Raw genomic sequence first — 26,888 nt, forward strand, 5'->3', positions numbered from 1 at the left:
AATTAAGTCTGTGTGATCATCAGCTTGCTCGACCCCCTGACTATTTAGTGATGTCACCGCATTTGCAAATCTGAGCAAGTGACTTGGCGAATAGAGTCGTAATACTGCTGAGAGGAATGATAGCCAAAAAAAATATATATATTAACATCCAGGCTAACAGCTCTGTGAGGCTGTATTCAGACACAGCGAGGCTTTGAGCTAAGTGCTAACACCAGCATGCTGACATGCTGAATTTTAGCAGGCAAAATAGCTACCTTGTCAAAATACTATATACTCTGCACCTATATAGCGCTTTTTCACCTTAGCAGTCTCAAAGTGCTTTAAAATTTCCCTTCCATTCACACATTCAAACACCAACGGTGACAGCACTGCCATGCAGGGAGCTCACCTGCCAAAGGACACTTTGAAATACCACCATTTTAACCTGGTGTGTTCGCAAATTCACCAACGAGCAACACATAGCACTACTGAGGATGATGCCATTAGGTTTTTAGGGATTCAATCATGAACCAAAGCATTGCAGATATTAAAATGTTGACCTAATGACAGCACCATAAAAAAAACTGAAGGGATCTCCAGGGGGACATGAATATCACGTCAATCCATCCAATAGTTGATGAGATGTTTCTGTCAAAAAAACATAAAAATTCAACTTAATGGTGGCCTAGGAAAAAAAAAAAAAAAAAAAAAAAGGATCACACAAAGTCACTTGGATTCATCGACCTGGATATTATGGATAATTTAACAGCAACACATCCAATAGTTGGTAGAGAAGATACAAATATTTCAGTCTGAACCAACCAAAATGGCCATGCTAAGAACCACACGAGTCGTGGGGTGAAAATTAAATGAAAACTAAAAAAATCTCAATTATCCTTTAAAACCGGAGAAGGGAATGTAGGTAGAAGAAGAAGAAAAAAAACAAAACATGATTAAAACTTTAGAGAGGAGTGTAAAGAACAGTTGACACTTAATGTTTTGTGGCAGATTGGCAACGTGTTGTTTTGTCTGATGCAATTCTATCTGAGCTCTTAGTGTGTGTTGTGTGTCTCCTTTGCTGCAACACTTCTTCCATCTCTTCTGCTATAAATGTCCTTGTCTCGTCCTTTCCCCTCTCTCTTTTGCCCTTTCTTCTCTGTCACCATTGTTTCTTCACTGCCATCCTCTCCAATACTGATGACTTCATTTGTATATGCCGCAGGGTTTCGTTTTTCCTTCCTTTCTCTCGCTTTTAAAAAAAAAAAAAAAATTTTTTTTAGTCTAACTCCCATCATTTTTCCGTCACTATCTCTGTTTCATCTATTACTCTCCTCACTCAGGCTCCCATTTTCATTCTCCTCTCCTCTCCTCACTCCTACACCGTTTTCTGTCACCCTCAAATTTCCTCCTTCGGTCTGCCACTCTCCCTAACAGCCGCACTGAGATGGCAGCCTTAGCAGATAATAATTGTGGTGGAGAGACACATCTCCCTTTTTCTTTGTTCTCCGTGATCTTTTTCTTACGCCAGTCATGTCAATTGTTTTGTAGATGACCAATCTTGACTACACGGGGGTATAAATTGTGTTATTAGGACGGGGATATTCGGGGTAGGCAAAAATGAGAGACTGGACAACTATTATGTAAATTTCGGTCTGACTTTTTTGTGAAAAAAATACACAAATCACATGGAAATATAAGGTTATTTTATAATAAGACTAAACCAAATCAACTTTTTTTTTCAACAAACCCGCTGCTTTCTGTGAAGTTGTCGGTTAGTATACTTCAGAACATAATATGTTCAGAAAAACCTCATTTAAGAATGCAATAGGAATGCAATGTAACCCTCAGGTCATGCCGGGGCTGAAAAAAACATCATTTTAAATGTAAAAATACATTTTCCGTAGATGTTTTTCAATTTTTTTTTTTATGCTTCTGCATGAATCTATTAAATTTGTTTTTTCTCTTTCTGCTCCATCAAATTAGGAATGAACCTCCATTATGCAAATTATAGCCAACTAAATCCGAAGAGTGTGAGACATATAACACGCACACACAATCCTCACCTCTCCATTGTGCAGTCCAGCCCCCACCAGCCCATTCATCACCACCGGCTGGTTGTCATTTTCATCCAGAACCTTCTCTGGTACCGGCGGAGGCAAGTCCTCCTCTGGCTCCTCCAGAGGTTTGTGTGAGGGAGCGGCGGCGTTATCGGAGCGCCTTCTGGCCTCCATGTCGACACTGTGGCGGCTCTTCTTATTCAGGTCGATAGAGGCGTACTCCACCCCTGCGCACAGGGGCCCCCGCTCAGGTGTGCAAGGGCTGAGGTGGCCATTGAGAAGGGCAGGAGGATGAGGCGGAGGTTCGTCGGGGCTCAGCTGGACGGTACCGTTGGGGAGGCCGAGCTGTGCGGGGGTGTCTTTGAGCTCCTTCACCGTCTCGTACAGAGAGTCTTCCACACTGACATCACGTGACGCCACCGCCATCTCCTTCACCACCTGGATGTCAGACACATATGTTCTTTAATCTGCTTGTAAATGAGGCAAAGACATTTTTAACACTAAACTGGAAAATCGATTCATCAGCCTCTTGTGGAAAAGTTACAATTCTTTTTCCGTATGCTTTCACCCTAAGCTTAATCAATCAAACAATCAATCACTCAGTCAACCAGCCCGACAATTTTCTAACCCATCAAAGCTTTAATCTCCTCTAATGGCCACTCAGTCTGAGAAAAAAAAACGTGATTCTGCTGTTAAAAGGTGACTTTAAACACTGACCTCATAGGTGCTGTCCCCTGAGGCTGGGGGGCCGTCCCCGATAAGGGCATTGTTGGGAGGAATGCTAGGGAGCTCGCGGTCCTGTGGACACTTGGAGGACCTGAGCTCCGATTGGCTGGAGAGCATCTCCTCTGACAAATGGGGACTGGTGTCCTGTGTGTCTGTGAGGACTGGTGGAAAGAGGGGCGAAAAAGAGTCAGAGGGAGTGAACAGCCTCTCACTGTCATTGTCACTGTTTTTTTTTTTTTTTTTAAAGGAGACATGAGATGTATATTTAACATTTACTTCAAGGTCCTTTTGTAAAGAGTCACATTGTCTTTTCTGTCAAAACAGTTAACATTTAGCATTTATATTTCTCTGTAACTGGCATTTACCACTGAGGTACAAATGACTAAGAGCATTATACACTATAGATATGCCCAAAACAAAACAACAGCTGAGGTTTAAAATGACCCAAAGCTGCATGGCAAACACGTTGCTTAACATGTGACACATCATGTGACTTAATTTATAAACAAAGGACAGCAGATATGCTGCACCTTGCAGCAAGGACTCTCCTATTAACATCAGTTAAAATAGTTAACAACACGGACAACAAAGACAATGACATGCTAAGCTTAAACTAAATTCCTCCGCTTACTTGTACCGCTGGTTAGAGGACCATTGTGAGAGCTGCTGATTGCCACGTCAGTCACTGGACTGTCAGCTGATTGGCTGATCGTCTCTCTCTCTGACACCTGCACGACAAAAGATAAGCTGTTTGTCAATGCTGCATTTACAGCTCAGAGCCTGGGAGTTCAACTCGGTGCGGACAAAACCAAAGCATTAAATGCAGACAAAAATACAGTCTTATCTAACATCAATTATATGTTGCACCCAACCCTCCACCCCCCCCCCAAAAAAAAAAAATATCTTGAAGGTAACAGAAATCAATCTGCACCTCATTTTGCACAGGACAGAAGACTTTTCCATCTCTGTGCAATCCAAAAGCCACTGGCAGGAGACTGTAATACGTTTGGAGCTTTTTATTTTCAGGATCTTCAGGTTTTTGAGAAACATCTCATATTTGTAGCACTGATTCTGATCATCGTGCTTCCCCTGCACCTTTATCTCTGCTTTTCTAAGCTTTTCAATCACGTTACTGATTACTTTAAGCTCATTATCAGCTCAGTGTATTTTTTACCCATCTAAAGATATCTATCAATTTCTATGAGTATAAACAGCAAAGGAACAAAAAAACATATACTCGTTTTGGACTAATCAAGATATGCTGCTGTTATCTCAACTGATTCTAACTGGTTTACGACCTGATATGACAACCTGCTTTTCACACGAAGTGGTCTAAAAATCTCTCATGGAACGACCTTATTCATGATGTGACATGGATTCATTCATGACACACACTGAAACCAAGTAGAGCATCATAGCACAGTTTAACTGAAGACTGTAAAGTAGGAAAATAGGAAGATGATAAATTGAGGATACCCACAGGGAAACTTGTTTCCCTATTTTACAGGAAGCTCAGTGCCGCAAAACAGCAGCTCTGAAGCTGGCAGGGATTCAGTCTTACCCAAGGACACTTGCAACATCATGGAAACATGGTAGACTCAGCATCTGTAATTAAACTGTCAGTATCCACAAAAATTATAATTTAATGGCGCTGTTTTCATCAGCCTCAACAGAGCAGAATCAGCTCTGTGAGAGAGCAAACACTCTTCTCAACACTCTTCTCAACTCTGAGTAACAGTCACTGAAAAGAGAGTGCGCTAATTAACACAAGACGCTGCCCCCGTCCCCCACCCACCCAGTGAGCTGCATGGACACAGAGCCCTCAACTTCAAAGGGCTCATCCACCATCGACACCACTTTCTTTGATTTGTCCAGTGCATTCAACACCATCCAACCACTGCTGCTGAGTGAGAAGCTGCGGGTGGTGGGGGTGGACACATCCACCGTCTCCCGGATCACTGACTACCTGACAGGCAGACCACAGTTTGTCCGTCTGGGCAGTGTGCTGTCTGATACGGTGGTCAGTGGTACTGGAGCTCCTCAGGGAACTGTTCTGTCTCCCTTCCTGTTCACCTTATACACCACTGACTTCCAGTACAACTTGGAGTCCTGCCATCTGCAGAAGTTCTCTGATGACTCTGCAGTGGTCGGGTGTATAAGGGATGGACGGGAGGATGAGTACAGGGCAGTAGTGGAGGACTTTGTGGAATGGGCGGACAGAAATCACCTGCTCCTGAACGTGGCCAAGACCAGAGAGATGGTGGTCGACTTCAGGAGGAAGACGACGGCTCCACAACCGCTGAGAGTTCTGGGAGAGGAGGTGGACATGGTTGAGGAGTACAAGTACCTGGGTGTGTCCATCGACAACAGACTGAACTGGAAGACCAACATCAACGCTGTCTACAAGAAGGTGATGAGTCGACTCTTTTTCTTGAGGAAACTTCGATCCTTCAATGTGTGCAGCAAGATGTTGGAGATGTTCTACCAGTCTGTTGTGGCCAGTGAACTGTACTTCTCTGTGGTCTGCTGGGGAAGCAGCATTGGAGCCGGAGACACCAACAGACTTAACAAACTGGTTAAGAAGGCCGGCTCCATCATTGTCTGCAATCTGGACAACTTGGAAAAGGTGGTGGAGAGGAGGACGCTGAGGAAACTATTATCCATATTGGATCATCCTGACCACCCTCTCCACCACCTGCTGCAGGGACAGCGGAGCACGTTCTCCAATAGACTCCTGCAGCTCCGCTGTCACAAGGACAGATACAGGAGATCATTCCTGCCCACTGCAATAAGACTGTACAATAACTCACCTCTGGCAAAATCCATTACACAACAATAACACTGTTGGTTGTCTGTTTTCTTGTTTGTTTAAATCCTTGCACTATTGTTTAGTTAGTTTTAATTTAATTTAATTATTCTATTTTATTTTATTTTATTCTATTTCATTGTATATACAGTGCATTTTTATATTTAATATTTTTTACTGTTGTTTTATTGCTTTCCTGTACCTATAATGCTGCTGTAGTGAAAAAAATGTCCCCTTGTGGGATTAATGAAGTAACTATATCTATCTATCTCAGACCTGGTGCACCGAGGCGCGATTTATCAACATTCACTTTACACAGAAACGCTCTTGTTTCTATCGGCAAAATTATCACTCACTACTGAGAGATCATGAAGTATGAAAACCTCTGAAACAGTGCAAGCAGAGAGTAGTCTTTGTTTAGGCTTGTTGTTTTTCTTATGCCGGAGCAGAAGGTTGCGTATTAGAAGCTCCACAACTCCACCTAGTGGTCATATACTCTCATAACTGTTGGTGTCGATGAGGTAATCTTTAACTATTTTATGTCTGACATCTCTTATTTTTGAATTTTCGTTAGAAAAGCAGGCAACAGCCACACATAAAGATAACCTGTTAACATGCATCATATGACATGATGTGTCATCTTGACTGACGTCCTCTCAGCTGAATCATTGATAAGATGAGATAATTATAGAAAATATGCTCGCTTTACAACATTTTTACAGGCTTTTTTTTTTGCCTATCTTTAGTGTTATCTGAAATGCAACACAATTACAGAGCCTGTGCTTTGGCCTGTCACTTTGTCCTTTTTCTGGCTGGACCTCACAACACATGAGATCTGGTGTTCACTGATTCTGGTTTAAATCCTAATTTTGGGTCAGTTTGCACCCTGATACAGCGAATGATGAGGTGACGAGGGAGAAAGTTCCTGTATGTTGCAATGTGGTCGCAAGAAAGACAGACAGACAGATTGCGGGTGAGCGAGGAAGACTTAATCTACTCATCCGCAAAGACAAAGACCCCCATTTAACCTGTCAGGCGGTGACATGGTCCGTCATACAAATGGGCCCCTCTTGAAACAATTTGACCACCCGGCAATTCCACTGCCACTTAAAGGTTGCAGTGAAGATATCAATCAAATGCAAAAAGGCTCCGAGGAGTGTGTGTGTGTGTGTGTGTGTGTGTGTGTGTGTGTGTGTGTGTGTGTGTGTGTGTGTGTGTGTGTGTGTGTGTGTGTGTGTGTGTGTGTGTGTGTGTGTGTGTGTGTGTACGTGGAAGCATGAAGGCTGACACACACACATACACAAAGGCCCAGAGGGAGTGACAGGAGAGAGTAAGTGGATGTCACTTAGTCTGTGAAAGCCAAGTATTTGTCACACTTAAATGTTGCTTGGCTACTGAAGCATCAATATTAGGGCAGTTGGTAATTAGTAGTGGTGACTAGTGACATATTAATTAGTGACATATTGTAAATTTAAAAGTATGTCATTATGAGTAGTTCATAGCAAGAAAAAGCAAAGGTCAACTCTATGAGTACCGAATATTCTTTCTTTTTTCTAAATCTGTCTTTTTGTTTTACTAAATTTAATTGCATTCTTTCTTTTGAATGACTTAAGTAAAAGACACATTGCAATATGAAAATAACTGACATGGGCGTAGCAGTCAGTGGAATTTCCCACATGTGCTCATTGAGTAGGAGTAACTACTTCCTCATCAGCAGCTGCTGGAGATGCAGAAACAAGTGGAGGTTGTCAATCAGCCGTGTGCAGGGAGGGTTTGTTTTGTGTATGCTTCGGTGTCGGTGTGATGGAAGTGGGTTTGGAGGCAAATGTCAAAGGGTGTGTGTGTGTGTATCATAGGATATCAGGGCAGAGATGTATATGAGTGTGCATGTGTGTCATTCAGGCATCTGGAAATTCTATCCGCAACCTCATTTACCAGCAGTTACACTGCCTGATGACACACTCTCCCGCACTGGGAGTAATAAGGACTGTATGTAACTGTGTGTGCGTGCGTCCATCTGTAACGCAGAGCAGGGGTTTTTTGTCAAAGGAAGTCAATGAGTTTGAGCAAATATTTTTACAGCATTCAAATCAAATTATTGATCTCTCACCGCTGGAAAACCATTTAGAGTTACACTCAATTATGTGAGAAACTGTGTGAGGGAGAAAACCCTGTGTGGGTCTGATATGAATGTTCAACCATGCAGGTAATTATTAATATGCCTGATGCATATGACAAGAATGAAAATACACAACTTTCCCTCCACATCTCATCTCACACCACATAGATCACACACACACACACACACACACACACACACACACACACACACACACACACACACACACACACACACACACACACACACACACACACACACACACACACACACACACACACACACACACACACAATAATGTCATAAGCCCAACAACAACTTTACGAAATCATTTTCATAACAGCTTTTTCATAGCCAACATTTACAAGGTGATTCAAAAGGATTATCGTTAATGGTTAATATTTTATTATTCAATTCCTTTTTAAACAGTGGCTTTTACAAGTGCAAGCCTTATTGCAAGAAAGAGGGGAAAACCTTATGTCCAACTCACTCCATTCATGAGGTTCTCATGGTCTGCCACTGGATGTCCATTCACCGCTTTCTTCTGCCTAAAGGAGAGAAGAACAGAGAGGTGAGAGAACTGTGTATAAAAGGTTGATGACTATCGAGCATTCAGACCTCAGCTTGTGTGTTAGTCATTGTTTTGGCTCTGTTTTCCAGCAAAATGGATCTCAGATGACACCATAATGAGGTTAAAATGGAATTGCTTTAGGTTTTAAGTGTACTCAAAAGAGTTTACGTCCATCTAGGCATACAAGGTCTTTTAATCCATCAGGCATTGGCTTTTTATAGAAAAATATACATTCTGTGTATATATTTATATTTTCTAGGTATATCCATACAATATGATATAATCCAGTACAATTGTTTTGACAGGCTTCTTTGATGATACACGTAAGGTTTAGCTTGTCTTAGAGATGTTAACTGAATTATACTGTGTTTTAGCATATGCTGCAGACTGGACAGCATATTATTCTGAGATATTTCTAATGTCCTGCACCCCTCATGTATGTTAAAGGTAAAGACAAATAACTTGAGTACTCAAGCACTACCTTATTAACTGGTCCAATTTTTTATATTTATTGTCGATAATTTTCCAAAGGGCTCCTCTGAGACATTAAACTGGACTCAGCTCTACACTGGGTGAACAGGACTCATGTTTTTTTTGTTTTTTTTAACTCTTGTGGGTACATATACAAATAATTACAAATCTACAATTTGTTCATGCTACATTAGATGAGGAAGTTTGGATTTGATTAATAGCCCCTCACATACCAGCAGAAAATGTGCACCTCATTCATTACATTGCCATTGCTTCATTACAATGAGACAAAACCAAGCTGTCCAAATATTAACACTGCACTGCAGTTCACAGTGTAGACATAAATCCCCATATAAACCATGCAATTCAGGTGCTGAACAGCAATGCTGTATATATGTTTGGTCAGCTTTTACAGGAACTACATGCTAAGACAATATCCTGTTTCCCCTTTCCTTTCATTTATACTTTCTTTGTCATTCATTCTATTTTTTATTTTTTTATTCTTTAGATACTTGCAAATCACATTGATGTCTGTCTGTCTGTCTTTATGTGTCCTACTTTGGCAGCACATGTACTAATTCATAATTGTATTAAAGCACTTTTACCCCTGAGGATATTCTTTACTGTAACTCTGCAGCACTGTTCTATATTGTCGCTCTACCTATAATTACTGTTGCTAAGAACGGCCTCTTAGGTATTTGCGCACTGTCGGCATTTCCAACAATTTGCTTTAGATAGCTGACACCGCAGGATGTGTCGATACACAACTCCAGGAAGCTGTTTTCACAACACGCGTCCAGCTTTTTTGACATCATGAACAAATGCGAGTGTTTTCTAGAACAACAACCGTAACAGCAACTATACAGGACTGCGAGCTTCATATATGTGTGTCTGTCTGTGTGTGTGTGTGATGGCGCTCACCCTTGGCAGCTGGCGCACAGCAGCAGCAGCACAGAGACCAGCAGCAAGGCAGTGAGGGTGCTGAGGGTGACAAGCACAACCAGCTGCCCAGTCCCCAGCCACGACGCCACGCCAGTAGCAGCTGCCGTCCCTGACCCGACAACACCCGCCTCCGGCCCCCACCACACTCCACTCAGCGCCGGAGCCATGACACATCACACGGTGGGAGGAGAGGACATCGGACAGGTACCAGCTGGAAAGACACAAGAAAAATGAAACACAAGACAAATTTAAATGACATCCAGATTGAACAAGAAACCAGATTATTTGTTTTGCCAGCAATTATTCTGTTATTAGATCATTACTTCTATCGGAGAGACACCAACAACACTGAGCAAATGGAGCTTTTGGAAAAGCCCACATTAAATATGTATTAGAGAAGAAATTTGGTGTTTCTAGTTTTTCAGCAGAAACTAAATTATCATTGTTGATTGAGGATAAACCGTTTACTGAAGGATACAATCGGCCAAAGAGCTCAAACTGTGCTGAATCTGTTAAGAAAACATACTGAAGTGAGAATCCCGACTCATCAGCTTTACTTCATTAATCATTTGTGTTCATCAATTCTGTTATGAAAAGCTAATGAGTAACGTAGTGAACCCAGTTTTACTAAAGTGTCACTTCTGTGTCAACAATGTAATGTCCTTAAACGTGGACTCCTTATCATTTACTACAACAGAACAAGTGGTTTTAAGCATAAGCCAGGTAATATTCTACATGTATTACTGCTGACAAATCGCATTAAAAAACACAAGCAACAATGTGTTTGTGTGTCTCTCAACTCTTTTTGACATCCTCAGTGACAGCCAAAAGCTGTAAATCTTTAATACTCAAGTTCGTACTGACATTTTTAAAAGGACAAACTAATTTACCCAAACAGAGAATATACATTTTAGCAAATATTAACTGGAGTAGACAGACATTTGTCTTGAACTATTTCCAGATGTCGATTTAGTAAAGTTTTGATTATCTATGGCAGCAGGGCAGTGTTATACTACAGTGATCATGTCCATCAGCAGTGAGTGCGGTAGTGTAACTCACTAATACGTTTTTAATAATGTTTGGAGCTCTATGGAACAACATAATGAGGTACATGAGGCTTCGGCTGCATAAACTTGTTTGTAGGATGAAGTCATTGTTGGTTCTTCATGGGATTTGTTGAGACTTATTGTTATCAATTCTGTGCATTATTCACCTGCAGCTGTACTGCATACTATGGCCAGCAGGTGGCAGAAGAGAGCAGAGTGAGACTGCAGTAAAGACAGCAACCTGCCTCAGTATGCTGCAGTGGCCCCTCACACCAGAGCCTCCACAACTGGTGGCTGGGCTCTGCGCACAGCATCAGGAACCTCATCACGTCTCTGTCTAACAGCTAAAGTTGGGTTTCAGTGAACTGATGGAACCCCTGATTTTATCACGGATGATTTATGGGGCTGCGAGGAGTTGCGGGCGAGTCACAGCGGGAAAAGGCGGTGGCAGGGATGAGATTGTGTGCTACTTTGAGCCACCAAAAACCCCCGAAAACAAATAAATGTGGGGAGGATGGTTTATATACCGCTGTCTGTCTGTGCTGTGTGTGCATTGCTCTTACAAGTGTGTGTGAGAGAGGGGAGGGGGGATATTTGGACATCTGCCGTGACTAGGACAGAGATATAGGGCAGACAGGGTGGAGAAGGGATGAAAGGATGATCAGAAAGAAAAGGTGACATACAAGATGAATGAGAGAGAGCAGAGAAAAATCACACACAGTGATAAGTGTTTTCTCTCTCTCTGTGTGTGTGTGTGTGTGTGTGTGTGTGTGTGTGTGTGTGTGTGTGTGTGTGTGTGTGTGTGTGTGTGTGTGTGTGTGTGTGTGTGTGTGTGTGTGTGTGTGTGTGTGTGTCTGCCTTCTTTTGCCCTTCACCTTTCAGCCAGCTGAAGAGACAACATACCTTGCAGTGACAAAAATATGACAAACTATCTTTCCTTGTCTATGTTCTCCTGGTGTGTGCACAACTCCTGTCTGGAGTAATGGGCATGTGCGTATGTACAGAGTGTGCGTACACCGATGGAGAAACTCCATTGTGTCTGCTCGCCTATGCTAATGTGACCAGGGAGTGAGGGAGCTGGGGAAGCACTCCTCGTCTTCGAGAAGCGAGGAAGTTCGAGACGGAGCCGCAGAACCCAATTTTAACTTTGTCTCCTTCAAACGACACAGAGGAATTCCTGTTTTTGTTAGAACGCCGGTTGTGTTTTCCCAGATGAAAAACACACCCGGGCTCATGTTGCTATCAGTGTGAGTGGCTGGTGAGAGGCGAACACAGCTTTAACACAGCCTTACCTTGACACCTTGGATGATTAGGCAGGTCGGCCTCGCCTGGAATAGAGAAGATAAAAATGAGAAGGGGTGGGGGATTACTGCTGGGTGGAGGTAAAGCACTGAGCTGAATATTATCCTTGGAGCGTGGTGTTGTTCTGTGAGTGTGTGTGTGTGTGTGTGTGTGTGTGTGTGTGTGTGTGTGTGTGTGTGTGTGTGTGTGTGTGTGTGTGTGTGTGTGTGTGTGTGTGTGTGTGTGTGTGTGTGTGGTCTACAAGTGTGTGTGTCTGGATGTAGGCGGTGCAGGCGTGTGAGTGGGAGAGAAGTGACGGAAATGTGTTTGTGTTTTGTGATACCCATATCAAATACATATTGGACAACAGGCTGCCTGCAACCTCCCAGACACACACTTTTGCTCTCTCACACACACACACACACACACACATACACACACACACCTTTAGGAATATAACAGCCGTTTCACAGTATCTTTCACATGGGACACACACAATGTCCTCTTTATTGATCGGTCAGCCCATGTAACTGAGAGGATAATAACCAGGTGACATCATTGCTGACTTGTATCATATAACACAGGATATCTACTGTATTCACAGTAATATTTTACATCATGAACACACACTTGTACACTCCCCAAGGTGCAGTGTTTCGGTCATAAAGTTCACAGCTTTGCATCAAACTGAATTCACACTCCGTTAGATTATGACCTTGATCTCACGATTTTGTTTTAAATGACTTAAAATGAGTCTGCATGTGTTCACAATGTCGTCACGTCTTCTGTGAAAAATGCCTGATAGATCTCCTCGTCCGCCCTCGTCTGAGAGGCTCGTGTCCAGGTGTCACTATCTGCCACTGTGTTACCAGCTCGAAGTGTGTCTCTGCTGGCACTTAAACCAGAATAATTACCAGCTGCCACAGCACTGTGTCACCATAGCAACATTTCCTTCTACCCATCAGCGCTATTTATGGTGGTTGAGAGAAAAAAATAAAAAATAACAGAAATGTTTGGAAAGCAACTCGCAGAGGACTATTAAACTGCAGGTGGTGTGTGTGTGTGTGTGTGCAGGTATGTTATTGGTATTAATGTGTGGCGTTATGACGGTGCACTTGTTTTTAACCAGAGTTTCATTGTGTTCCTACTTGGTTTAGTTTACTTTCCAAGGTCAAGAGTCTCATCTTTTAAGCAAGCCAACATGGCCAAGAAGTCCTTAACGGCCTCCAACGATCTACAGTTCAATGACAACTGGGCAACTCCACCTGCTGAGGAAGATCATGTGATGCAGCCAAAAGCACTAGAACAGCTACTGAATGGTGTTTTTGTGGTGAGAAAATGTTTCCTGTTTCCAGGGTTAAGAATTAACTTTCAAGCTCAAGAGGTTCAGTTTCGGTTAGGTTAGGTTGTTACTTTATTAATTCCCGAAGGGAAATTTTTTCACAGAAGATGGAGAGTAGATAACAGGGTCAAGTCACCTCCTTCTTTTCCTTTCATCGCATTTCCTGTCTGTGTCTGCACTGCCAATACCAAATAGAAAAAAAAAAGCCAAACCCCCCCTCCCCCCAAAAAAGCGATTATTAATGTGATTTTCAACTTACTTTACTTATTTTGTACCCTTACATGAAAACCACATGGATTTCACATGTGCAAAAACAAATGTGATCACGTGACAACATGACACGTGATTATGCACTTGTGAATCATGCATTTTGCCCATGGGAAACACAGTTTTGGAAAATTTTCATGGTGAAAACCATGTAGATCCCCATGTGAAAACTTGTCCACATATTCTTTCTCCATGTTATCATATGTTGCAAAATGTGGTAAACATGGCAAACACGTGTTTTTGTTGTTGTTGCTTTTTTTGTATAGTGAAGCATCTTCAACAATGCACCAAAATTGAAGCATTTTGTCTTGCATGCTGTAACTTCCATTACATTTTGGACAAAAAAAAAAAAAAAAAAAAGAACCTGAGTGTTCTACAACAACACATTTAAGATGAAACAGTGTAATATTAGAAAGAAGAAATAACACATTGGAGTGGTGCAAATGTAAAGAAGAACCTGTTCAGTACAAACACAGAGTCAGCTCTGAGTAACATTGTGACATATTTCCCTGCTGAATAGAAAATCTGCGTGGAATAAACCATCCACTCTTTCACACAAGACACTCTGTTCCTTAATACTTGATAAACACCATACATAAAAGCTTGGAGTATCTTTTTTGACTGTGGCAAGCTCCTCGCAGGCAGCTGCTACGTGATACAGGACGGCAAGCCAAGGACTACAACTGCACTTTCTTATGCTGTCCCTCTCCTCCTCCCAACACTTTCAGGCTTTGATGAGAGAAAACAGAAGCCTTGGAAAAGAGACAATCAGTGTGGATGTCTTCTGTTTCATGCCATGGAAAATAACTGACTGGAAAAGCCATTTAAAAAGGAATGGGTTTGGGGAATTAAAGGCAGAAATCCAAATTCTACCCTCACCCAGCTGTACACATAGAAACACGCACACACACACAGACCTGAGACGAACCACAAACCCCATCATGGCAGAGCCTCCCGTGCAAGAAACTAGAGCCAAAAAAGCCAAGGCATCCAATCTGAGCCCTGCTGCTCTACAGGCAGAGACTCTACCTGACCCTGCAGTGAAGCATACAAGTCAGGCAGAGACACATGTGTGTGTGTGTGTGTGGGGGGGGGGGGGGTTTCATCTGTTGGACAAACTGCTGGATAGTAGAGAGAGAAAAAAAGAGAGAAAAAAAGAGAAAAATTTACATCCACAGGCAAGGCAGAGCTTCAGTTTCCGTGGATGCTTTTGTAGCTGCGTGACACCTCCCTCTGCAGGGTCCTCTGGGTGCACGCAGACGGGGAAGGTTTACAGCTGGATGGCTGCTGAGAAATGAGCCCCAGGAAGCTTCTCAAAGGAGAGCCAGAGGCATTTCCACAATAATAAATAATCCAGTTTTTAGGGGAGAGAAAAGCCTCAACTTTCTTTAAGAAGTCACGCTTGTGTGGAGCTCTACAGGAAGCCCAAAGTAACATTTAGTAAAATTATAAATGGAGTCTGAAAAGAAAGCGATGACTGCAGTGTATTTCACACAATGAGAGATTTTGCTTGGTTGCTTCAAACCTTCTTTGTGTGCATTCTTTGTGGAAATAATCCAGGATTTATTGTTGGAGAAGAAGTGTAATCATTTTTCTGGCCAGCAAAAATATATAAACACACACGACAACACACTTCGTAGCAGAGACCAAGCACAATCCAAAGACATTTTTAAAGCAGCAGCATACAATTGGTATTTAAGCCTCTTATAATAAATTAAATGTTAGTGTGTCATCTCTTAATGGCTGAGATTAATTGATGACCTGCTAATCAGTGGAAACAGTGTGTGTATGCACACGCACATCCACATATAAAACAACAATAATGCAGGGTATGAGCATGATAAACATACATTTAGATACATACACTCCTGCACACACATTTTAATGCACAAATGGTCCCTTTCAGGGAACTTTGGTCACCTTTGATTCATCCTTCCATGTCTGTGTGAGAAAACAGTTGGTCATAGTAAAATCAGGAAAACAATGAGCATAGATGCGCCATGAAACACACACACACACACACACACACACACACACACACACACACACACACACACACACACACACACACACACACACACACACACACACACACTGACCATCTTGTGTCCTGACTGGAGGGCCATTTGGATGGTGGGGGGTTAGAGAGATGGGGGAGGGGATAAGGAGGATAGGGGACTGCAGCCAAGAGAGGACAGAATGGAAGATAAAGAGAGAGAGAGAGGAGGGGGAGTAATCAAGATGTATAGAAACCACACTGCCACGAAAAGATACACAATGTGATGAAGAAAAGAGAGGACAACTCCAGAGGAAAAGACAAATAAAGGCAAGTAAGGCAAGGGAAACACAGAAGGAACATATAGGCCGACACAGTCATAGTGACACACACACACACACACACACACACACACACACACACACACACACACACACACACACACACACACACACACACACACACACACACACACACACACACACACACACACAGACCCATCCCCAGGGCCGGTTGATGAAATACAACTCTCCACAGGCTGCAGTGCATGAGGGACCCTGCCCTGACAATGCAATCAAGTGCATTCACACACACACACACACACACACACACACACACACACACACACACACACACACACACACACACACACACACACACACACACACACACACACACACACACACACACGGCAAAAGTCTGCTGAATTACATGCAAGAATGAAGTCGTGTGTGTGTGTGTGTGTGTGTGTGTGTGTGTGTGTGTGTGTGTGTGTGTGTGTGTGTGTGTGTGTGTGTGTGTGTGTGTGTGTGTGTGTGTGTGTGTGTGTAGCCAAAGGGCTGAGACAGGAGAAATACTGTATAATCAGTGTATGTGTGTGTCTGCATGCTTGTATGAGCATGAAAACAGGTGCTTCTGATCAAGCGACATATCAGTGTTGCCATGGTAACTCTGCCCATCCTAAGGGTTAATGGTTTTAGCGGGAGAAATTGATCTATCCTCCCTAAATAGGGGAAATTGAAAATGCATAATTTAGCAAGGCTCCCCGTTTCCTTCCTCTCACATATTACAGATACATGTTTTATCTCCATACAGCCACACAATTCTCTTGCAAGATACAGAAACTGTGTCTGCTGGCAGTCATATTTATAACGATCTCCTTGTAGGGTCATATGAGCGAAATATGAAGCATTATCCCTGAGCAGATAAACGTTTCGCTCCCAGAAGTTTTCCGAAGAGATTAAAAGAGATGCAACAGCTGTTCAACCGAGGATCCTATCTCTCATTCTTAAAGTGCACAGAACATGTACATACGTTAGTTCTTTCTTTTTTGTACCAGAATGAAAACAGCTCACAAAAGGAGAACTACATCCTCCAGTTATTGTGCTTGTCTACTTTATGATAAGTCATTAGCAACCACGTTTTACAGGATGGCCACGTTTTCAACTGCAGAATCCAATTTTCAAGAATCCTGAGCAGCTGCACAGCAACATGTGTCTCATGTCTTCACCAAAAATGAAAAAGCTCCTCTCTCCCCCAGCATTTCATGACCTGTCTGGACCTTGCAGAGCCACTCCAAGTCCACACAGGCTCTGTGTATTTGTGCCAAGATTGTGTAAACATGCTTGTGTCTGAAAAATCTGCCTGAAGTTAATGTCACTCTACCCCACGGGAAAGCCACATTTCCTGTCTCCCTCTGCCAGTTTTTGAGGACACGGATGACCCTGAAGGGTTCGGAGGCCTGCAGATATTTATCTCAAAGACACTCAGAAACCACCGCACTCAAACTGGATGAACATGAAGTTGCATCTTTATTGACTGGCCCGGTCACCTCTGGCCTTTTACTCGATTGGTTTTGCAGAACATGTTTCTGTGGTAACTTCACATCAACAAAAAGCTTATATTAGACGCATAAATAACACTACCGCTGAGCATAATTGCATTTTTGTCCCAAATGCTGTTATTTTTTCCATCTGTGGCAGGTTTTTCTCCATTTTCTCCTTCTTTATCTACCCTCTTGTTGTCTTTTCTATTTATTTTTTTTGCCAACGCCTGAGGCGGTTGCTTTGCATTTAAATCATTGGGACCAGACTCTGTGAGTGTTTGTTCAATTAAGCTCAACAATGTGTGCCTGTGTGAGGCGCTGACGCACTCTATACAGAAAGAATATTCACTCTCACACACTTTAAGCCTTTCAATTTCACTTCTACTTTTCTCTTTCCTCCCCTTCTTTCGTTCTCTCGACAGTCACCGTTCTCAGGCGCACTGAGTTGTTTTCCATTTAAATCTTGTCATATAAATTCTTCTTTAACACACTTCCTCTGCCCTCTCAAAAGCAGAAGTGTGTTACCGAAGTATTAAGAGCATCACCCATCAGTAAAATATAACTGTCTGCTACTCCCAAAACTACAACTGATGCTATACGTTTTAACAGTCATGTCTGCAGAGCATACAAACATTGGTTAAATTGAAATTTAATGCCACACAAGACAAACAAAGCACTTCTATTCTCCTCGCTCCAGCAGAACAAACTACATTCAGTCATTGTTTTGGGATTGATTAGCTTTGTGACATCCATGCCACGCAGCTAATAATAAAATGCTAAAACAAAAGTGACGTTAGTAATTGTGCAGCGGAGCAATTTACAGTGATTAAACAAACCAGCCAGGCGTGTCATTCGAAAATGTAAATGGTGGGGCGCAGCCTAAAAAAAATAAGGATGGATTGTTGTAATGATTTTAGGAATTGTCACTCATGTTGTAAGTAAACTTCTTGGCAAACTCTAATAAAGGGAAGGAGCTGGGGTTGAATTGTTGAACTAATGTCTGTCTTGTTTTTGATTGCGTCATTTTGACTTCTGCTCTGGAACTAAATCAATCATCAATTAAAAAAAACAAACCTTTTAAAATAGACGTGAAGTATTAACCGCACTCATACAAACACGCGCACAACCCTGATCAGGAAATAGCATATTTATTCAGCCCCGAACGACTGCATGCATAACATTTTTACATCATTGTCACCTTGAGATGAAGATTAGCATGAGAGTGAATGAGGACTAGATACGACCACATCATTATTCAGTGGGATTGGCCTTTACGTGTTGAATAGCTGCCAAGATAAAGGAATTATCAGTGTGGATGGAATAGGACGAAGGATGTTGTGTGTGGGAGTGTGTGCGGTTGCGGGAGAGAACTCCACTGAGGTAATTCATTCTTAAAGCTGCTAATGAGATGCAACAGATGCAGATGACACACATGCACTCTTCCTGTCAAAGATGCACTTACAACCACAACAAGAATTATTTTTGTTTAGAAGTCTTATTGCCACACCCCGAAGCTGCTACTGCTGCTGCTGCTGCTCTGGAAATTGCCACGCAGCCCTTCATTTATCTCCTCCTGTGTGACACCAGCCTTTTGAACAAAAGGAACAGGGCAAAAGGGGGAATTAAATAGAGGTGTGTGTCAGTGTGTGAGCACATAAGCGACTGAAATGGAAATGTGATCCATCTTTACAAGGCTCTAGCCACAGCAGGGGTGGGTTTGTTAGATGGCCCAGATGGGGTGAGTGGTCGGGGGTCTGACCCTTCCAACCCGCTGTAACGTTACTGCTGTACTTAAGAGGAAAGTCCGGTTTGCTAATGGATGTATGTGTGCATTTTGAAAAGGGTTTAAGGAGCAGAGAAGAGAGAGGATCCAGAAGAAGGAAATAGTGAAGGAGTAGAAGGACTCTGAGGTGTGCTGATGCGGCATCTGACCTTTCAGTGCAAGCCATTTTTCAGATAGATTTCTACTCCCTGGGATTTTTTTTTATATCACAAAACACACACACACATGCACGCATGCACACACACACGCACGCACGCACACACACACACACACACACACACACACACGCACACACACACAACCCTTTTCCCTCCCTCACACATAAACCACCATTTCTTTAACTTATGTTCTTTTGCTTTAAAACAATTTGCATCTTTTCTCACTTCTCTTCAAGCTTCAGCCCTCAACCTCTTCCTCCGCACCTGCAGAGTCTCACCCCTCACCAGACCAGACCATCACATATTCAACATGTCTGCAGGCCCATAAAGATATGGTAAAATATGGAAGCCTGCAGGGACTCAAAGGGCACATCTACAATCAGAAACAGCAGTTGGGGGTGGGGTGGACAGTTGGGGTTGGTTCGGGGGGGATTTTGAAGCTAAACATACATGGCAACCTCTATAAGAGCCAAGAGAGAGGGGTGGTTGGGGTGGGGTAGGTTGGGGGGAGGGGGGTAGGATGCTGCAAGACATGGCAGCCTTCAGACAGCAATATTCAGATTTCTAGTTAATTCCAACCTGCACACGCCTGAGCAACTGTGGAAGATTGCACGAGACAGATACAGTCCTGCTTTCACCTTTTCCACAATTCCATTTGATTTCTCATTTCACAAGCCGAAGATTATTCCATATTTCATGGCAGGAAGTAGAATTCAGTGTGGAGGGGGCACTCCAATTTCCAGACACACTGCTTGCTGTGTTCAACAGCTAAATAAACTTGAGGGCCAAATCCTGTATGATAAATATATAACATGGTAGCATATTTATTAACAAAGCGGCAGCGGCTGCCACAGCCCTTCTTAAATCAGTTAATGGGGGCGACTCAGTGTGTCCCCAGGGAGAGCTAAAAACCAAATGAACCAACTGAATGTGCAACAGCGCTGTAAACACAATGCCTGCTGGTGGCGGAAAATCTGCTGTCAGTCACACGTGCATGTGCTCTATTATTTAGGCTCACACACACACACACACACACACACACACACACACACACACACACACACACACACACACACACACACACACACACACACACACACACACACTCAGGAATTTAGACACAAAAATACGATGAAAAATGGACACGCACAGGCACACTCATTCGAATAGAGATGAACCAATTAGCAAGCGACAGACATCAAGTGTGACAGAGAGAGATGATGTGTAAGAATACATTAAAGCACTCGGTGTGCAGGCAGCAGTCTGAGAGGAAAATGCAACTGAGGCACCTTCACACTCTGACACTTTCAAGGAAGCTGAGGTGGCCAATGGCAAATCCATTCTGACACAGTGGGTGGATAATGTGGCAAGGCGTGTGGAGAGAGCAGGGTGACACACTCTGAAAATATTCACAGACTGACACAGGTGGAAGCAAAGTAAGAGGAACACGGACAGACTTTCATGAAGTTAATAATGCTGAAAAACTGTACAGATGAATGACAATTAAAGGAAAAACCATCAGTGTCTTGGTAAGAAAAGGTGCAGTGGTGCCTGTGTGCACCACTACGACGCTCTGCCACTTTTTTATTTTTACCAAGTAAAGAAATAACATTCTCTTGATCCGCTCCTGTTTGCCCCGTTAAAGTTACTGCATTACACCATTAATACAAACTCAACACTGTTTCCATTTCAAATTAAAAGCTCTCTCGTGTTTCAGTCGAGAGAAATACTTCATTTCTTAAAAAGGTTTTTATTGTAACGTATTAGAAGGAATGTGTAGTGAGTGGAATCAGACAAAAACACTTTAGATGAGTAATCTAGTGCGACAAAAACTCTTTAGATGAGTAATCTAGTGCGACAAAAACACTTGATTGTATTGTTCACTTTAACAGTGCTTACGTAACCTTAGAAACTAGCCACAACCTAACCGTGTGCGCGTGTCACAAGTGCGCTTCGGTGCTTAAAGAAATACAACTACATCCCTGTTAGAAAGGTGTTGGTGTCAAGGTGTTTGAACAGCTCACCACTCAACCACGCTGCGTAGTCTGGGCCTTAAGTGGATCAAAACGTATTTGTATCAGTGTCAAATTTGATTTTTTTTTTTTTTTTTTGGCAACAGTGCTTTCTAACTTGAAGTCACAGGAAAATGATGCCACCTGCTGATAGTGGTATCAGGTCAGAAAATGTTGCTTTATTTTAAAGGCCAATTACAAATGATATATTCTGTTATTTCATCTGTTGGTTTATTTCCTCGTTGAATCACTTCGCTTTAAATGTGTTGCCTACCACTGTGATCTGCTCTGCACACTCCTCCAAAGTGACCCTCACAATCAACAGTCATTACATTACAGCATTTGTAAATTACCTCTCAATGCTTCTGGCTGCCATCTCATTTGGCCATTAGAGACCTGAACACTTAACACTCTCTGCACAACAGAGCCACTCGACTCGGCTCTGACCCCAGCAGTGCAGCGGATGGTGACTCTGTTCCTGTTGATATCAGCCTGAGTGTAATGGGTAATGCAACATAGACATCAAGTGATAATGACGTGTATTCATGACTTGGTTACTGGAGAACTTCCTGAGTGTCTATCAGTGACATATCAAGTAATGTGAATCAGGCTTATCAGAGCAGACAGGATGTTGTTTGGTGTAGATCATGAGGTTTTCTCAAATGAGGAAATCAATTAAAAGAAAACAGCTATGGTTTCCTTAAAGAGATGCTGAGTAAAGTAAACTACCTCTGTTTTTTGTAACATGTAGATCTTCTCTATTAGCTACAAAAATAAATTTGTAATTTCTGGGTGTTATAAAATAATGGCCACTAACTTTTTCATCTACCAGCAACTATGGCTGTAAAGCCAAAAAAAAAAATAATTTCATTCCCTGACTATGGCTATAATATACAAATATATAAAATTATTATTAGCATACAAAATTTTTAGAATTGCTTAAAGGTGTGTCCTGTGCACAGAGGTGGAGGATTGAGGTTGGAGGAGGAGTATGAAGGTCAGCAATAGAGAGGGATGGGGTAACAGAAAGTAACAGGGGTCGGGGAGAGTCAAGGACAAAGGCTACAGAGCCCAAAGGGTGATTTGTTCCAGTGAAGCTCATGTGATTGTTTCTTCTGGAGATTAGGAGGGAGATAGAAAAGGCAACCAACCGTCAGCTGACACAGCAAGGAGCATAAAATCATCTCTCTTGAGGAGGAATTAACAGCGTGAACAGGGCCAGAGAGGAGATTGTAGATTTTGCCTTAAGCTGCTTCAGTACAAAAATGACATTTGCAATCCTTTCACTTCCCACAAGAAATTTGTTGTGTAAGACTTCCTAGAAATCTCAGCACCGAGTTTAAATCCAACTTTATCCTAAAACAGAAATGTCGTTTTAAAATCTAACATTCTCACTTTAAACTCCAAAAGAGGTCTGCTCAAAGTTAAAGAGTCCATCAGGATGCATGTGTTTGTGCAGCAGTGAGTATTTAGTTGTTGCTGCTGGTCTGAGGACAGTTGCCAACTGTATTCCACAGAGGAATCTAAAAATATCCTCAACAAAAGCGCACACAAACATACGCGCCTTCCCAGGCACTACAGAGGATATAGAGCGGGATTCTCGTGAGGAAATCAGTGGAATGTACACAGGCCACCCACACACACACACACACACACACACACCACACACACACACACACACACACACACACACACACACACACACACACACACACACACACACACACACACACACACACACAAACACACACACGCACACACACTTTCAAAGTGCTTCATCAGAGGCCGTGAGAGAAGGGCCTCATCTGGAAAAAGATGCCCCAGAGAGCAGTGCAGTTTGTTGGGATTGTCCTCTTGGTTTACCCCGTCTGTCCACACTGTCCTCCACAAAGCCCCATGAGAGGCTGCAGGAGTGCAGCTGAATGCTGGGAAATATGTCAACCTTCGCCTTTTTCTTTTGCACTAAACATCCTGTGTGCAAAATCGTGTAGTATTATGAGTAAAGTGAAGAATACTGAGTGCTTAGAGAGACTTACAAGGCTCAAGTAAACCAGGGGGTACTAAAATTTAATGAAAAACCCAGACAGCATTATTCTTATTATCCTACACACACACACACACGTACGCACGCACACACACACACACACACACACACACACACACACACACACACACACACACACACACACACACACACACACACACACACACACACACACACACACACACACACACACACACACACACACACACACAGATTACGTGACTCTAATCCTCTGCATTCATGTTATCCTATGGATGGTTTGGATGAGAGACATGTTCTCCTGGGACACACTTCTCACTGTTTTTATAATCCTGATTGTCTGTGTGTGCCGATCATGTCACCAAAATGCAGTTCAGCTGCTATTAGGCAACTATGAACAAACAGATTTAAACTAGATTTCAAACTTCATCAGTAGTGCAGCGGACGGCGGTAAAAGCGTTCTGCTTTTAATAATGCCCACCAGGATGCCAAACCCGTGCGTGGCATTCACACTTTTCTCAGCCATATGACGCCATTGTTGTGTTATTAGGCCTATGGCCCACATAACCACCTGCTCTAGAAATGACTTTCTGGGTCGCTGGGGGATTACTGTCGGGCTAACACCACAGCACACAGTCCTGGGGGCCACAAATGGGTCAAACACTGCTTCACTTCAAAAGCAACAATAAAACATGCAGCAGTATCATTGAGATGATTCCGTTGAGGTCAGAAATCCACAACAGGGCTCTTTGCAATTAATTAATAGGAACAAGTCCAGACAAACGAAAGTAAACAGCAGCTAATTTCCTGTGTTTTGACTTCTAGCCTTGTTCTGGGGTTTTTGTTGCCGTTTAGCTTATCGGCGTGTCCCCTTTCTGCATTAGGCTAGTACACTTATTGTTCTGCTGACAGGCTGCTAATAAACAGCTGGTTGCAGCCCATGTGATTGTGGCTAAACAAGCCACAACTGCTTGAAAAACAGGACAGCAGGCATTTGAAGTTGTCTGCCTTTGAAATGGGCGTTCCTCATTGTTTAAAGCTGGAGATTCTTTTTTTTTTTATTATTAGCACAGAGAGAAACCACGATCACATGTTTTGTCTGCAAAATTTGCCATGAAGATGCTGACACGTTTGTTCAGTAAAACCTCGAGGGTAAGCAAAAAGAAAATACATCTAAGGAAATAAGAAAGGTCAAATTAAAAAAAATTGTAATATGAAGCAGAAAAAGTAAAAGAAGTCTGTAAAAAAGTATTAGTTAAACTTAAAAAGCCCTTTCTGCGTTGATTCCCTTATATCAGTAATTAAAAGGAGAGACGGTCAATAAGATAAAATAACTTCTATTGTAATAAAGCCCTTCACTTTAAGGTCATAATGGCTCATTAAACTAGCCAGACTGGATCACCAAGCTGAGAGTCCTTTCATGTGAAGCTCTCTAAAGGTAAAAGAAGTTAGAGCAGATGTTTGGAGTCCTTCCAGAAAGGCCGCCACCTCATCTTCAAAGATTTTTACAGGAAATGAAAGAGACAGAGTGGAGAGGAAGTAGAAAAGTAGAAGAAGACACAAACTGACTGCTGAAGCACAACAAGCCGCGGAGAGACTCATTGTAGCCGCCAGAGAAAGGTGGAGAATCTCATTACCTTAGGGGTGCTGTAAAAGCTTTTGTAATAGAAAGTCATTTACCTGAGATTTCTAGCAGATGTTTTACACAATCCTAACTCAACACACACACACACACACACACACACACACACACACACACACACACACACACACACACACACACACACACACACACACACACACACACACACACTTGTGATTCAGATCACACCGTATTCCTATGAATAATTGATCAGTGCATCGGGCTGTTGGTCCATATGATGATTCTGTAATGAGCTCCATAGCTTGATCCCAAGCTTGATTGGTTGAGTGGAGCAGAACACAGTTTCAGGGGGAATATAGATTTTAGTTATTGATTGCTGTGAGGAGTCGCAGCAAAGACGAGATGTCTTCGGATCAAAAAGTGGGATATGGGACTTATGTTACATCCTGGACTCCTGCAACACACATGGAATTCATTAGACCGCTGATCCAGTGCACCAAGGCTTCTAACTTTTCTGTGTTTGAATGCAGCTTCATGGTTGTGAATTGACAGGGAGATCGGCAGATGTCTGTGTCATTTTCAGATTTTTTTTTTTTAAGATTATCTATTGGACATTTTGCCTTTTGGTCGATAGCAGGAGAGACAGACAGAAAATGTAGAGAAACAAAGCAAAGAAAGGATCTGCAGTAAAGTCAGTCGAACAGGGGACTCACCGCTGATGGTGTTTCATGTGGAATGCACCCTAACCACATTTCTCAGATTGTTTTTCAGTGCCGGCCTATCAAAGTTGCTGTAGAAACTCATTGACTGAAAATTAACTCACAACTTTCTCAAAGTTTCTCTCTGACCTTATTTTAAACCAGTTTGAAAGACAGAGAAAGAAATATTGGAAGACGGAGTTGGTGTCTGTGGCGTGTTCTTCATGCTGAAGTGTTTGATCAGCTACCTGACAGAAAATGAACAGGCAGCAGTTTTTGACAGCTGATTAATTATTTAAAATACATTTTTAAAGTTAACTAGTTTCAGCTTCTCAAATGTATCTGTGCTGGTTTTCATTGTCTTCCACAATAGTAGAGGAATTAATTTTGGCCTTTTGACTGCAAGTGGAAGAAAACAAAAAAAATGTAAACCTCTGAATCTAGAAAATTGAGATGTTCACAAACAATGAATCACTTAATTGAGAAAATGGCATATGTATTGATAATGAAAATAACTGTAATTGAGTAGGTTTAGTTATATGACACCTGGTACTGTATGCATAATGCCCTAATCAATACACCTCTAACTTATTGATTTACTGGTTTTAAATGTAAGGATTTGCTTTTCTATGCAACTTTTTTATAAGGTTATATATTGATTTAAATACAAAATATGTGATTTTAAAGCATCAGTTATGGCTGTGAAGACATATCCTGAACATCTGGCAGCATGCCAGACTGACATAGACTAAATTATTAATTGCAGTTAACTGAAAAAATTAAACATTAATAATTAATGAAATTAATGAAATTAGTTATGGACTTTTAAACAACAGATTTCTATCAAAATCCAAAATTTGGCTGAAATGAATGCATTCATTTTCCTGAAAGAGGAGGTGCAGGTGGTGTGTGAAGAACATTAAAGCTTTCTGACTGCTCCTGTAGTCAGCTATGAAGGACTTCTGAATTGCGCGTGTGTCGTTCCACAACTGATTGATGCTATTAAGTAAGTGAGCCAGTGAGTAGCCGCACATCTGTGCGAGTGTGTGTGCTGTATAACAAACATGCGGGGATCAAGGAAAGCTTGTTAACATCCCTTCTGATGTTCAGAGGTCGGACGCCCTCCCTGGGTCTTGTTATTACTTGGCAAGCCGTCTTGCACCAAAGCAGCGTGTCCCAATAA

At 42.2% G+C, this 26,888-nt stretch overlaps 1 protein-coding gene across 1 annotated transcript in view; it reads right to left on the reverse strand.

Moving 5' to 3' along the window:
- pag1 (phosphoprotein membrane anchor with glycosphingolipid microdomains 1) overlaps positions 1-26,888 on the reverse strand; it is a 53,524-nt gene that overhangs the window by 7,297 nt on the left and 19,339 nt on the right. The window contains exons 2-7 of the mRNA XM_069697425.1: positions 12,010-12,045; positions 9,651-9,882; positions 8,178-8,235; positions 3,394-3,490; positions 2,754-2,923; positions 2,043-2,474 (exon numbers count right to left, since the gene is read on the reverse strand). Of these exons, the coding sequence (XP_069553526.1) occupies positions 2,043-2,474; positions 2,754-2,923; positions 3,394-3,490; positions 8,178-8,235; positions 9,651-9,838 (945 nt within the window). The 5' untranslated portion in view covers positions 9,839-9,882; positions 12,010-12,045. The remainder of the gene's footprint in view (positions 1-2,042; positions 2,475-2,753; positions 2,924-3,393; positions 3,491-8,177; positions 8,236-9,650; positions 9,883-12,009; positions 12,046-26,888) is intronic.

Source organism: Brachyistius frenatus, unplaced genomic scaffold (assembly GCF_029030835.1).
Source record: "Brachyistius frenatus isolate BFR_SWC_R1_liver_20210118 unplaced genomic scaffold, ASM2903083v1 Contig_2, whole genome shotgun sequence".
Lineage (NCBI taxonomy): Eukaryota > Metazoa > Chordata > Actinopteri > Embiotocidae > Brachyistius > Brachyistius frenatus.